The sequence below is a fragment of the Solea senegalensis genome, linkage group LG11 (genome assembly GCF_019176455.1).
Source record: "Solea senegalensis isolate Sse05_10M linkage group LG11, IFAPA_SoseM_1, whole genome shotgun sequence".
In the NCBI taxonomy this organism is placed as follows: Eukaryota; Metazoa; Chordata; class Actinopteri; order Pleuronectiformes; family Soleidae; genus Solea; species Solea senegalensis.
In genome coordinates this window covers 5,455,481-5,470,033 of record NC_058031.1, presented here as the reverse complement: position 1 = coordinate 5,470,033, position 14,553 = coordinate 5,455,481, and the positions used below count along the sequence as shown (strand labels likewise).

General features: G+C 39.7%; 2 protein-coding genes across 2 annotated transcripts in view; both read right to left on the bottom strand.

Annotated features, from left to right (window-relative positions):
* The window catches only part of LOC122777379 (kelch-like protein 12), a 40,722-nt gene that overhangs the window by 21,576 nt on the left and 4,593 nt on the right, over nt 1-14,553 (bottom strand). The window contains exon 2 of the mRNA XM_044038584.1: nt 7,080-7,157. Within this exon, the coding sequence (XP_043894519.1) occupies nt 7,080-7,116 (37 nt within the window). The 5' untranslated portion in view covers nt 7,117-7,157. The remainder of the gene's footprint in view (nt 1-7,079; nt 7,158-14,553) is intronic.
* cebpb (CCAAT enhancer binding protein beta) lies at nt 12,176-13,878 on the bottom strand. Its single transcript, XM_044038589.1, has one exon. It carries the CDS (start codon nt 13,652-13,654, stop codon nt 12,734-12,736), a length of 921 nt encoding a protein of 306 aa, XP_043894524.1. The 5' UTR covers nt 13,655-13,878; the 3' UTR covers nt 12,176-12,733.

Here is a 14,553-nt window from a genome sequence, read left to right as displayed (position 1 = left end):
CCCACAGGAGTCCTATCCTGTAGATGATTTTCTTACAATCCAGGGTGTTTTTAAAATGGCAGTAACGGTGGAATTTATGAGGAGACATGAGAGTCAATGAAAATATGTATTTGTTTCAATCGAAAATAGACAAAAGTCCATTCATTTGATGCAAGTAAATCAGCAAATCGTCTTAAATGATTGACAGCAGTAAAATATTATATACCAAAATAACCTTGAATCCATTAATGTGAGTTACAAACTCAAATGACCTAAGGGCCAATAAAGGTCTAGTTGTCAGCGGTTTGGGAATAAACGACTATCAAGTTGGGATTGGGGATATATATATTATATATAAACAGTAACAAAATCTATGGTCATGTTCCACAGCATTTCAAAGTGTTTGTTCTGATATGGGACGATGTTTAGTTCACAATATAAACACATTTATAAGCCCGTGGCCAAGTGGAAAGGGAACTTTACTTGTAACCAGAGGGTAAATACAGTTTTTGAGTGTTTTTACACCAACACCAGGTGGCTCTGTGGGACTGTCAAACTCTCCGTCTCTCTCACATTGCTTCACTCTGAATATGGAGCCTTGCCTTTTTTGTTGCCGCCCACTCTTTCCTGTTCTCTCTATTGTAACACCGTTTACCTGTCAGTAGTGTGGAGTCATGAGATTTCCTCTTTTACAGAGACAGACAGACAGGTTTTAAGGGATTAGTGGTGGCTACGCCGTGAATTGTTGTTGCCATTATATTCTGAGTGGTTACATTTTGACAATGTTTCTTTTTCATGAAATCTTGATGAAAAACTCAACCTGCTGGCTCCAGAATCAAAACTGATAACATCATTAGTGTTTTTTAAAAAACACACCCAGTTTATTTTTGACACAAACACTCAGAGACTAAAGCACAAACTGTGCCACTAAACTCAGCCCCAAAGTCTCTCTGGGTTTGATTATTATTATCATTATTATTATTAGAACACAGGACCTCACAGTTACTCTAAAGGAAGGAAGAATATGTCTGAAGGCATATGTATTGCTTGAGTCTTGGCTCCCTTTCGGGGTGTAGCGCAGATGATTTGGCAAGAAACTTGGCTTGAACTTCCTGTTTGGGAAATAAGAGGCGGCAGGCGCTGGTACGTGCTGCATGTACTGGAATGCAAGTTCAACAGTGAGTAATAGCACTCCCAACGTGCTCTGCTGACGTCGAGCCAGCAAGCTAGAACAAGCTGCATTAGGAAAACAATCAAGGTGTGACCAGGGACCGGAAGTCATTTAAAGCCACAGTTGCTTTTTTATTGAATCTATAGTCTGTCTGAGCATGACTCACGGCTGGTGGTGAAGATTACCCCTCATTTGCTTATGATAAATAAATAAATAAATGACAGAGTAGTTTGAATTCATGTCATATCCATGTTTGTCTTCTACCGGACCTTTTTCGATTTTGGCGAGAAATTCCAGTTGAGCACAGAAAAGTAACTTGAGGAAATGAAATGTGTATGAAAATATGAGGCAGTGACTTCTTACTCGGCCTAATTGTGCACAGTGCTGACGCCACACTCACAAATCGACGACATGGGATATCTGCTCTGCCCTGCTGACTCTTCCAACATGTGTCCTGAGTTTAGTTATTAACCTGGAACTTCCCAAAGGCTGGCCAGCTGTGAAAGAAGTGAGGGGGGTAGAGAGGGAGGAGGAGGAGGAGGACTACGTATGTTTGACTGTAACTCGTAGCATGCAGATCTTTTTTCACAGCCGAGCCGAGCGGGGATCAGGAAATTCCTGAAGGCAAGGGGAGTCAAGTCTTTCCAAGCATGACTCTGCAAAGTCTGAGTCACCGTAAACGCCAACGCAGTACACTGGAAGTTTCACACTGAGGAGACTTAGTACGCCGTCAGGTATACCATGTCTCCTCATGTCTTTATTATTTCAAAACAGTTGTGGGAGTGAGTCAGACTTTGACAGCTTTCAGTATCGAGCGCAGCTGGAATGTAACCCTACACTACACCTCTGTAGTACTTAACACTCGACGGGAGTATTTCCATGATCCTTCTTTATATTGTTAATCCAATATATTACATCATACCATTAAAATCGCATTGTGTAAAACACACACATACACACACACACACAGGTCTGTGCTGCTATTCTTCGAAGGACACTGCACTCTGACTTCCACTCATTTGGACAAACTGAGCAAAAACTTATCCCTAATCTTAACTTCAGAGGTTCTGCCAGATTAGAACATGACAAAGTCAATGTTTAAGCCATAAAAGGCAGGTAAAGCAGGTAACAAAGACACACACACACACACAGACAGAGGATGTCTATATGTACATAAAGTATACATATATATGTACATGTATACTTTATGCAAAGCTGTGGCAACTGTTTTTCTTCTAAAGTCTCAGTGTGCAACATGCTTTCCAAAATATGGAAACAACTACTCAGTAAAGATGGAAGCAGCGATATCAAAATCATTTGGCTTGTGACCTCGACAAGCAGCGTCTCATTGGGGGCCCCTGTCAGAGCAACGCAGTTTCCTCCTCTAAGCATCGCATCAGTAGTCTGGATTAAATAATCATGTAAATATACCACATACATATACATAAGACTTGGGAGGAATTTTTATCCGCGTAGCATAGGGAATCCTCAACCAGGACATACCACTTGGCTATAGACACATTGTCACACCAAGTCCTGCTGCTGCTAAACCTGCATTATTTGTCACTTTAACTCACTTTCATTTTTCTTACTTGCTGTTGTTTCTTGTTTATTATGTTGTTTAGAATTTAGTACTTAGTATGTATATATCTACAGATACTTAAATTAGAGTATTAAATATAGTTTCTTAATATATGTATATATATATATATATATATATATATATATATATATATATATATATATATATATATATATATACACATATATATATTTCCTTTTCCCTTTATATTCTTGTATGTTAACAGTCTTAGAGCGACCCGGGGTTACATTTCACCGTGGGTTATACGAGTGTTACGATGCGTGTGATAAATAAAACCCTTGAATCTTGAATCATATATACATATATGTACATATACGTATGTATATTGTGTGTTTTTCCTAAGCAGCCTCATTGTTTGTTTTGAATAGAAAATGGAAAAGCACCGTGTTGTTGCTCTCATTAAACTGCAGCCTCTCAGTCTTGTCTGTTAAGACATTCACTCGTGAGCAGTTCCTGTTCCTCTTCCTGTCCCCCCCCCCGCTGCTGCTGTTGAGGACCAACTGTCAGACAAACACACTGATGTGATATATTCTACCTCCACTGTCACAGCGTAGGTAACATTTAGGTCATAGCGTAAATACTTAGAGATTGGAGATGGTGTTTCCTCCTTGGTACGCTTCAAAGCTGCCACAAACTTCCTCTCCCTGTAAGCTTGACGTCGTCGGCGACACATGTAAACAAAGCTAGTCGACCGGCCTGCCTCACCGCAGATGTCACTGATGTTCTTTTGGGTTCATGTTGATGTGTTCATCATAGCAACTGCAGGAAAAAGTGACAAAACGTTTGCATGTGATGCGTGTTTGTGCGCTCGCCAGTGACTCTGTGGTTATAATAACAACAACACTTGGTAATTGGGTAAAAGGTATTAAAAACATGTTGAACATGAGGAGTTAAGCTGTTGTAGGTGGTGGATATTGTCAGGCCTACTACTGCCGTCAACACACCTTACTTCCTGTTGCATAATCTGTGCATGTCAAAGCCCCACACATCATTAATATTGTTACATGTGTCTGACATCTATGATTTCACAAGAGTACAGTCGGGAAGTTACTGCACACAACATCTTCTAAAACAAAACAACCATTTATATTTCAGTTTAAATTATTCTTTTTTTTCACAGTTGAGTAAGAGAAGCAGTTGAATATTTCTGGGTCCAAATTCACAACTACCTGTCATAAAAACGAGAATATACATATATATATATATATTTTAGAAGTAAATAGGTATAATTTGACATCTTAATCAAGAAATAATAATGTGCATCATTATTATTTCAGTTAAAGAGCTTCTACATTCTGATGTATAAACCATTCCAGAAACAGAAAAAAAAAGATTTTGACAATTACCAGTGCTGTTAATTTAGGGCAGCTGTGGCATAAACCTGACTTTGGGGTGGTCTAATACATTTGTTAAGCACTGTATGTAACTTTCTATCAACTAAATATGAGTATAAAACTCAATATAGTCATTTTATTATGTTTTTTTATCCTGCCGCGTCTTCGTTGCTACAATACACAGGACTCGCAGTGAATCTCATGTTTTTAGCCCAAGTTCAGCTGCTTAATGTGTGTTCTGTGTGACGGTAAATACAATAACCCTAATCCCAAAAAAAAGTGTTATTATGATCTCCCGAAACATAATTTCCTGACTTTAAGTTTGTCTGGCTTAAAATGTCCTGAGCATCTTCAGTGTGGTGAAATGTCTTGGACATTTTAGAACAGTACAGTTCGACTGGCAGATGATGAGGATATTTATCGTCAGTGTTGTGTTGTGTTATACGCTCAAGCAAATGCACTGTCACGGAAATTTGGTTCCTGCACCGATGGAGTGAAGCTGTATTTGTTTTAAGCATATTGGACCGCACTATACACTGCACATCTATGGTGTACTCATAAAAAGGAAGCTTTTAGAGACTGCAAGTGGTAAAATGACTCTTGCTAAAAAGGGCCAGTGAACTGTTTGTGCCTACCTTACAGATGGTTTTAAGAAACCTAATGAATTTATTAAATCTATTTTATTTTACTGAAAATAGGGTACATTTTTTCCAACATCGTGTTTATTGATTTTTTTTTAACAATTTTACCGAAAGTGTACCGATCTACCTACCTACCCCTAATGGGACCAATTAAAAGTGCCCATTTTTTGTTGGATAGTAATGAATCACAGGCAGATCAAGGGCCTAACAGCAAAAGGAGGATTTTCTTTATTTATTATCCCTCATACAAATCGCACAATCTTCATTAATGAACTAATTTTTCTGTCATGGTTTTGCACCGACTTGATAATCAAAAATAAGGAACACAGTGCGCTCCGTAACAGATCCTTATTCTCCTCTCTCTACCTGTCTAACAGACCTGCACTGTTGGCCTACAACCATGGGCTGAATGAAAACGTGCAGTTTACTGTAACTGTTCACCTCACACCATGACGTCTGTGCAATTAGAAGGATCATTTCTTCAAAATCAGGAGTACAGTTTAAATTTCACTTCCATTATATTCACAATTTTCAGGGCCCAGTTGTCGAAATAAAACAGGATGTTCACTTCATCAGCCAGCAATGTCACAGTTCTGGTAATCTAGGAAAGTTTTGAGAGGCAGCTTTGAGGAACAGTGCCACGGACAGAACTTTCTATATGGGTGGAACATTTGGAACCTAGAGAGCTCACTTAAGCATCATCTTCCTTGTTCTAAAGTCACAGTGTGTCTGAACAAACCAGAAAGACCAAACTTCATCAATGTTGGCTCATCAGAGATCATAGAACTGTGAGGTACTCTATACTCCATAGGTACCTACCTACCTAAATCTGCAACAAAGTGCAGACGTCAGTAGGTACACTCCAAATTACATAAATTTAACACTAAAACTACAAAAATAAAAACTAGCAAACTAATTGAAACAAACTAAATTTAAAAATAAAAAGTCAAAACTAAATAAAAAATAAAACTAATGAAAAATCCGAAACCAATTTCACTGTACGGTGCTTGCCTATAGTGGCAACAAAGGAATCTTTATCTTTAATCTTTATCTTTAAGTGACACGCTCTCTCCGTTATATCGTTAGACATCACATGAGGAAAAACTCTGGGATCCCTCTCCCAGGACGCACAGGCGCGCATAAAGTGTTACAACTTAGTTTAGCAGAAAACATCACATTTACAAAGAGAGGTGTGTAAAATACAGAAATGTAAAATGTAGAAAACAGCGGGAATTGTAACAGAAGTTCAACTGGCGTTAATATTAATATCAGTGTTAGTGTGAGTGACGGTGACATGAACACAAGGCTGTTGGTGAGGAGTGATGAATGCTTATGTGTGAGGTAACACTCACTGCATAGTGAAAATGAGTCACACCTGCGTGGAATTCAAGATTAATTACTGTACTGTTTAATGAAAATGTCCGATTTTGTTCACTGGTGGAAAATAAATCATTCAAGTTTATGCTGTATTTTGGTGCACGTACATCAATACATACATACAATATATAACTTTCTATGTTTAACCTTGTTGTTACAAATGATTAATTACATAAATTCTAAATTTAATTTGCGTGAATTTGAACAAACTCAACAGTAAATCATGTATGCTTACTTGTTATAATTGTTATAGCGATTCAGGATTTCTTTCTTCTTTCTTTCTTTCACAGTACTGGGATGTGTTTTTGTTGCAGTATTGCTATTTTCAAGTGAAGAATATGAATAAAATCCCACTTTAAATTAGAGTGAAAGGGTGTATAATGTTAGAAAATAGCAAAAAAAAAAAAACACTTACGGAAACCTGACTGAAGTCTAAGGAAACATATCTAGTTTGAGAGAATTTATTATTTTTTGCATTAAAAAATATGTGAATAAAGTTTTTTATTCATAATAATAACTTTAATGTAGCTGGCCTATATTTGTAATTGTATATAGTTTATAACTGGATGGATGACAAAAAATTAAATTGAAGAGGTTAAAGCATAATTTAAACTGCCATAATTGCACTAAACAAGTTTTATATCTATGGTTAACGTTTACGTTTCCGTGTAAAATTCCAAAATGTTGTAAAAAGAAGAGGTCAATGTAAGGTTTTAACACACATATTGCAATTGTACTGAAATAAACTCTTTCTCACACTCAAATGTTACTCTAATAAACCAATGTCCATTTTGCAAGGAGGACCTGATGTTACACAAGACCTGGGCAGTGGTACTTGCTGTGTAGTGACCGCAAGTCACTTCTGCTCGTCAGTTTTGTGTTTTTCACAGTCATCTACAGCAAAATAGCAGAAGTGAACAAAGATGTTGAAATCTTGGTTAACTTCAAGACAGATCATGTTCTGATGCATTTACCGTAGCTCAGGCGATCTGGCTTCCCGTTACAACCCATGGTCCGGATGTCCGGTGCTCCCCTTTCACTTAGAGAAGAAACTGTAATAAAACAAGCAAAAAATCACACTGTTACTTAGGAACGCTGTTTATTAATTACTGTTTTAATCATAGGTTTAAAGACGACACAAGTTTGCGAACACAGATATCTGAGGCTTAGTGGCTGTAGTGATATCCTCATCCTCGTATACTGACGTTTAAGAATAAAAATGTTGAGAATGGTCAGTTCAGTGTTTTCTTTTCTCTCTTTGTACACAAACTTTGTACTTTAAGGTCCGCAATTTACTCAAAAGGCAAATTAGAGCACATTTTTGGGCAAAAATAAAATTAATTTTCGTCTGGTTACTTCAAACATGGATCCATGGAAGAAGAAACGACGACAACAGATCTCTTATTTGTCAACATTCAGACCAGAATTGCGGTTATCTCCCGTCTATTATAAGTGATTTGTCACTGACACATTTTAATAAAAAAATACCTAGTTTGAGGTGTGACATCCTTTCAGTCAGCGAAATAAATTTAAGACATATAATATGCAAAAAAGGACATGAATAGAAAACAGAACAGGGCCCAGAATAGAACTGTGAGGTACTCCATGTCTGCACTGTGGTCTGGTGGATGCAGAACAACAGACAGCATGAGACAAAACGAGGGCGGGGTCCATCAGTAAAATTTGAATCAGCTAATTGCGTACTTTATGTTTAACATACAAACCAACAACAGCAAATAGAAAAAAGAAATATATATATATACTATGGGTAGTCTATGATATACTGCCTTCCGGGTAGCCACAAAGCCAGATTGTTTTTCAAAACACACCTTTCCCAAAATGTTGCGCCATACGTGACATGTTCTCTAATTGCCATAAACATGGACACTGTTTATTTTGACTCATCGTCCCATCGAAAACACTTGTTTGTGCGTGTATGGCTGGGAATAGTCCCCATTTTGCACAGAACGACATCAGCCAGCCATTTTAGGAAGTCACTAAGCTTTTTTTTTAAGGAAATTAAAACATACATTTTTGATCTCTTTTTGAAGGTTTTTATCTTTAGTAAGCGTCAATGAGATTCAGGATCCCCAGATATGACATAGGGAAGTAGAAATGTTATGAGTGACTGACAAACATAGTGCTATTCATATAATTCACCAACAGCCTTCTGTTTAGATGCCTGGAAAAACTTTTTTTAGTCACAATCTTTAAGCATATTACTGTAAAATAATTACTTTATAATAGCTGTAATGTGTTGTTTTCTGCTTTGTATCAATTGTTTATGATGTGTTGTTTTATTGATTTCACATTAGCTTCCACAATTCTACAATTGTGGCTGCGTATCTACCTGGAGTAATAGTAAGTTAAGTTAATAATACAAATTATTAAATTATTAAAATTTACAAATTGATATTGCAATACAACATCAACTATTCTTTAAATGATTTGAAGGTTTTTTTCTGAATGAATACAAACTCTTTGCATTTTTGATACAGCTATAGGTGAGTTTTATTGAGTATAGAGAGCCAATTTGTTTGTTTGTTTTATTTGCCAATTATCTATCTATATCTATAAATAATCCTGAAAAGTGACATAAATACATCATGCTCAAATGTCATCAGAAGTACAGATGAGAACATGAAAGGGTACAAATGCGTTCCTTTTTTAAAGACAATTTTGTACACATTTGTGCACCTGAACCAGTTTAAATACAATTCACAGATACATACATGCACTTTTACAATACTATGAATGCACTCACCAAAATGTATGATTCTGGGGTTTTTTAAGAGACAAAAATGAACAATAATTGTTGAAACAATGATTCGATTTTGACCATTTATCTGTACAAATAAAAAGCAAATTAATGTGGTAAAAATGACAAACATACACATAAAAATGTGCAGTGACAATGTACATCACATGTTCTTGTCTTGAACCCAGTTGTTGGTTCATCTGTTCAAAAGTCCAGAAGTCAATCATATTCAGTTTACTGATGTGACACATGAGCCAGAAACACCAACTATTACAGATATTTATTTAGTTGCGCAATTGTCAAAATACAAAAAGGTACAAATGACTTCAGTCTACTATTGGCGTCATAACTGCTGTTCTGTGAGACGTGTTAATCTGTCACACATGTAGGCCAAATGCCATTTAGTATCAAGTTATGAGTTAAATTTTGATTTATTTTGCATCATAAATAGGTTTTTAATTAGGAACTATGTATCGTGCCATATCACTACAGACACTTTAAATTTGAAATTCTCTGAAATATCATCACAATATTTTTATCTTGATGAAATATTGTGATATAATTTAAACCCAAGCCTACTGAACAATTGTTTTTTCCCCTCCTAATCTGATATTCTCTTCATGTCCTGCACACACATTATTAATATTATGTCTACTGCTTTTTACAATATTTGAGTTTTAATGTTACTGTATTGTCTCTTCCCCCACCCCCCATTCTTGTCCGGTAATTGCCTTTAGATATTTAACCTGCCTTTGTCTTTTCTCATTCTCTTGTCACTGTGTTTGTTATGCGCCAGAAAACTGAAGCAAATTCCTCGTATGTTAATACTTTTGCAATAAAAACTGTTGCTGATTTTAAAAGCCACAAAACCCATTCAGTCCATGTTCATTGTGTTTTCCATTTCAACACACTTCACTTTGCCGATGTGAAGCGGCAACAAATGTTGTGTTTTGTGTCAGCGGAGAAGCTGTCGAGGCAAAAAACTGGACCAAAGCCACGAGTGGGCCTGCAGCAATTCACTGGTGAGTGAATTACTACTTCATTAATTGCAAACTGTTTTGATATGTTTGGTGTTTCTGCTCCTCCTGTGACAATAAACTCTTTGGTTTGTGAACAAAACAAGACATTCGGGGATGACAGAGTACTCGACAGCTTAATAAATAATAAAAAATAATTGTTGTTTGCAGCTGGAGCCAGATTCAATGAGTAAAAGTGTTAAGGCTGTTGTGTTTTCAGCATGTAACCTTTTTACTATACATGTTTTAAGCAACAAACGACTGATAATAGGCATAAAAAAGAGAAAAGTCTTCCATTTCACAACAGCTGGTACACAGTGCACATCCAAATGACAGGTGTGCATGTGTGTGTTTGTGTTGCTTTATCAGAGGACTTTTTTTAGGAGGCCACTTGGACTGTGGAGGGGCCATGATGCAATTAGGAGTTTACGGACAGACACTGCCCATTGACGGTAAAATGCTTGAAGAAGGGGCTGGGCTAAACTTTCAAGAAAAGAGGTCACCCTGTGTGGGAATTTCCCTGTCTCCTGTCAGCATCTGAGCCAGGAGCAAGGAAAAGACAGCGCAGGAGCTCAAATGGGAAATGTGGGGGTCATCGATAAAAGAATGCCTAGAATGTTTCACTGACTCTGCGCCAAAAACATGAACGAGAGCAGCAAGACGAGGGGTTTGTGTGCTGGAAGAGACACAACTGTGGAGTGTTGGATTTCTAGATTATTGTAAGATTACTGTCTGTGATTGGATCACATTTTTGTTTACCTTGTCATGACAAATGATTATTGTTTTGTGCCCTAGTGAGACCTAAAGCCAGGCCACAACTGCTACTCTCAGCCATTGTCTTGTACATGCTGGATAACAATGTCTTATTTAACAGTGGGTGTAACATTCTTAAAGTGGTTATGTGTTGGAAAGGGAGGATGTTGCACAACCGCTACAAGCTTGAGTGTTCATCACAGAGTGTGTGTGTTGAAATATCCCACTGTATTCAAAATATCATCTCTCCCTGCCTGCCCACCAAAAACAACATCACACAGTTTCCATACTTTACTCAGCCAATGCAACGACACACAACAACAACATATACATGCTGGATAAGTCAATATGTTCTCTGTTAACTAGCGCACTGAAAGACTTGGAAAAACATCCCCCCACCCCCTTCACTGTTATGGATCACCTATATAAATCCCTGTGTGCTCCTTTTCTTTATCTCCTCTGTCTGGGGTTTGCTTGTCCGTGGCAGATATGTTTAACGTTGTGCACACAGTGAAATGCAGTCCGAGGGCTTGGTAAATTCCACAGCAAACCAACAGTCAACTTATCTATTATGTCTGCTGTAACCTCCTTTGTCACTCCCATTTCTTTCTTTTTTTCTCTTTAACTTCCAACATTTTCTGCTGAGTGTTTATTCACTTGAGGGGTTAAAGGAGGTTTGCTTAGGATTAATCATATCTCGCTCGCGCCGTCTCCCAGTCAGTTCTTGGCTGTTGAAGCGTGACCTGAAGTGGTGTGAGGAGGTTAGTTGCTGATTAATTTCCACGCGACCTTGAACCCCTCACTGGGCCAGTGGACCCAGCAGACTATTGACAGAGCCATGTGCTAAAGATAAAACTAACATTTCTGTGCTACGTGCTGTGGGTCATTTTTTCTTTTTTTTCTGCCCCTTTTGTCCCCCCTCCTTTTTTTGTTTGCTGCTCTCAGCAGTATCATTTCAGCATAAATCGGTTGGATGCATTTCAGGATCTGATGACTTTTGTGTCCAATCGCTAAGTAAACATGGAGGAACAAAAATGGCTGTTGCTGAGTTACACAGTAACAGTGTGACAGAGTCTGTCTTTGAGAATTGAAGGAATTGCCTCATTTTGCTGCTACATTCAATAGCAATGGAAAAACACAGATTGTTTGATATTAAGAGCTCTGCTTGTAAAACCACTGACGCAAATTATGATTAATGGTGCGGCATTGTGTGATTACATATGAGAGTATTAGTGTTTTGTCTGGACTGTCCTTATCTGTGGTGAATGGATTTGTACATTTCACGCTTTTCCCCAAAAGGAAAACATTAAATTCCTACAATTTGGGTGCCTCTTGTTAGTTGTAGTATGTTGTTGTGAATTAAATAGGCTGAAATGTTGCCTTATATTGTCAAGTGAGTCCTCATCTGTATGATGCTGTAATTGACATACATGGCGACTATCATCATACATGTGAATATTTAAAGCCAGCACTGCAGCCATCTGTCTCAGCCTACACCCTCAAAAACACACACGAAAAAGGATGAAAATGGCCAAAGAAATTGTTAAGACAAAGTATAAATCTGTTTAATTCAATAAAATATCAAGTACAATTAAAGCATTTCACCTTTTAATATTAAATAATTAGATTTATTTCATTCATTGCCAATACTATTACAAAGAGTTGCATCATTTCACTGCAGCACAACTCTTCCCTTGACAACCACTGCTGTGAACACACACACACACACACACACACACAAAAAGTACTAATTCACTCGCACGTATGTAAAAACCTGCACAGAAATACTGCAAACACCAAAGAAATAAAAATAAAGATGACATCTGAGAATAAAGCGCAGGTGACATGTGAAGAATCGAGAATGATTGCGCAATCCATGCACCCACTTCTTAAGTCCCATTCAAAGTGTCCTTTGTAAACCGGTGGTCAGCCGCAGTCTTCACCTGTGAAGCGTACCGTTTTCTGTTGTTTTGTTTAAAAAAACACACACTCGCTCAGTGGATCAGCTCCGGGGATAAAGTCCATCAGTGATCAGACGTGCGGAGCCCGGAGATGTGAGATGTGATCCGTGCGCAGGTCACGCTGAGCTGGAGCAGGTTTTCTAACACTGTCCGGTGGCAGAGAGCAGGTTGCGCAGGGTGGCCAGCTCTCTGGACAGCTGCTCCACGCGCTTCTGTAAACGGTCGTTCTCCGCGGCCAGTTCCAGCACTTTGTGTTGCGTCTCCAAGTTGCGCAGCTTGGCTTTGTCCCTGCTCTTCCTCACGGCTTGGTTGTTCCTCTCCCGCCGCAGCCGGTACTCTTCACTGTCCTTGTCCAGTCGCTTCTTCGCCTTCCCGCTGGACATTTTGCCGCCGTGCGACGGCGACCTGCTCTTACCTGCCGGGGCAGGTGTGCCGGGCGGGCTGGAGCAGGTCGAGGACGCGGTGGAAATGTTCCCCAGACTGCCGCTGGTGGACTGGTAGTGAAGATACGACCTCATGTCAAAGCCGGACGACCCGTTCTCCATCTTTCCGTCTTCCTGGGTGTCGTCTCTCTCAGCAGCAGCAGCAGCAGCGGATCGGTAGCGACTCCCGACGAGTTCCGGACTGAGGACACTGTCCACACGCGTCTCCTGCAGCTCAGTGTAGCCCAGAGAGTATGGCTCCCTCGGGTCCCGCAAGTTGTCGCACTGACTCGCCTCCAGCTCGTTCAGCAGGGAGTAGCTCTTGTAGTTTTGCAAAGCTGGAACTCTCTTGATCTTGTTTTCCGCCAGGAAATCAGAGTAAACGCTCCCCTGCTGCTGCTGCTGTTGGTGCTGCTGGTGCTGCTGCTGGAGCTGCTGCTGCTGCTGGTGCGTCAGCTGCGGACAGTGCAGAGCCGTGTCCAGGTAAACACTGAAGTCTATCGCTCTCTCCGGCTCTTCAATGCCCACCTCCGTCATCGAGTCGCCGAGCCTCCAGTAAGAGCTGACGGGACTGATCGCGTTGTCTCTGTGACTGTGGAAAGCAAAGCTGCCCTCGTCGTAGAAGCCGGCCACTTCCATGGATCTTAACACCCGCCGGATTGCAGGAGCATGGAGCGCAGAGTAGACGCTCACGGTGGGTCTGACTTCACTGACTCTTGTGCGTTGTCTAGCGGTTGCCGAGTTTAAATCCCCCCCTCGTAGCACTCTAGTCCGCCTGAGACTGAACTGTGTGGAGCAATGTGTGTGGGGAAACTCTGAGAGAGACTGCGCGCTCGGTTTGGTAGGAATTGACAGGTCGTCGAGTCTCGGGAGGTTTTTATGACTTGGGAGGGGCGGGGCTTAGCTGGGCAGGTGTATGAGGCGGAGCAAACCGAAAAACCTGAAGCTGTTTGAGGGGACATTTCCTCTTCGTTCGACTGTTTGCAATTGGACAAATGGTATAAATTCATTTTGTGGTATGAATAATAAAGTTATAAAATACTTGGACAGCGGTGTCCTATGAATTTTGGTGCCCTAGGCGAGATTGGGATTTGGTTCCCCCACCCCTTTTTTCGCTTTTCTTTTATGGCTTAACTATAACTATACAAGTGATAATATTAATAATACTAGTAATAATAATAACAATAATAACAAATAAATAAATGCCTAAAGCCTGTGGTATACTTCCGTGTGCGCCTAAGTGCGCGTCACATACCACGGATCCGGGTATACTTGTGCGTCAGGGTACTGTAGTATCCCACTTCACCATCAGGTGGCGGTACAAGTCTGGACGCAGGGCATAGGACACATTCCTACCAAAGAAGAAGAAGGAGAGAAGATGCTACAGCTCCCTCGGACACATCTGATTTGAGCGGTTCACTACTGAAAGGTCCGTCGGGGAGCGGAATCAGGGGTCAGCCGATTCATGGGTCGCCAGGTCGAGGCTCGGATGACTATCCTTAGCGAATACTTCTTCTGTTGCCGAAATGTTTTTTTCT

Coding starts and splice junctions, on each gene's coding strand:
- cebpb (XM_044038589.1), bottom strand. CDS start 13,654: ATGGAAGTGGCCGGCTTCTACGACGAGGGCAGCTTTGCTTTCCACAGT.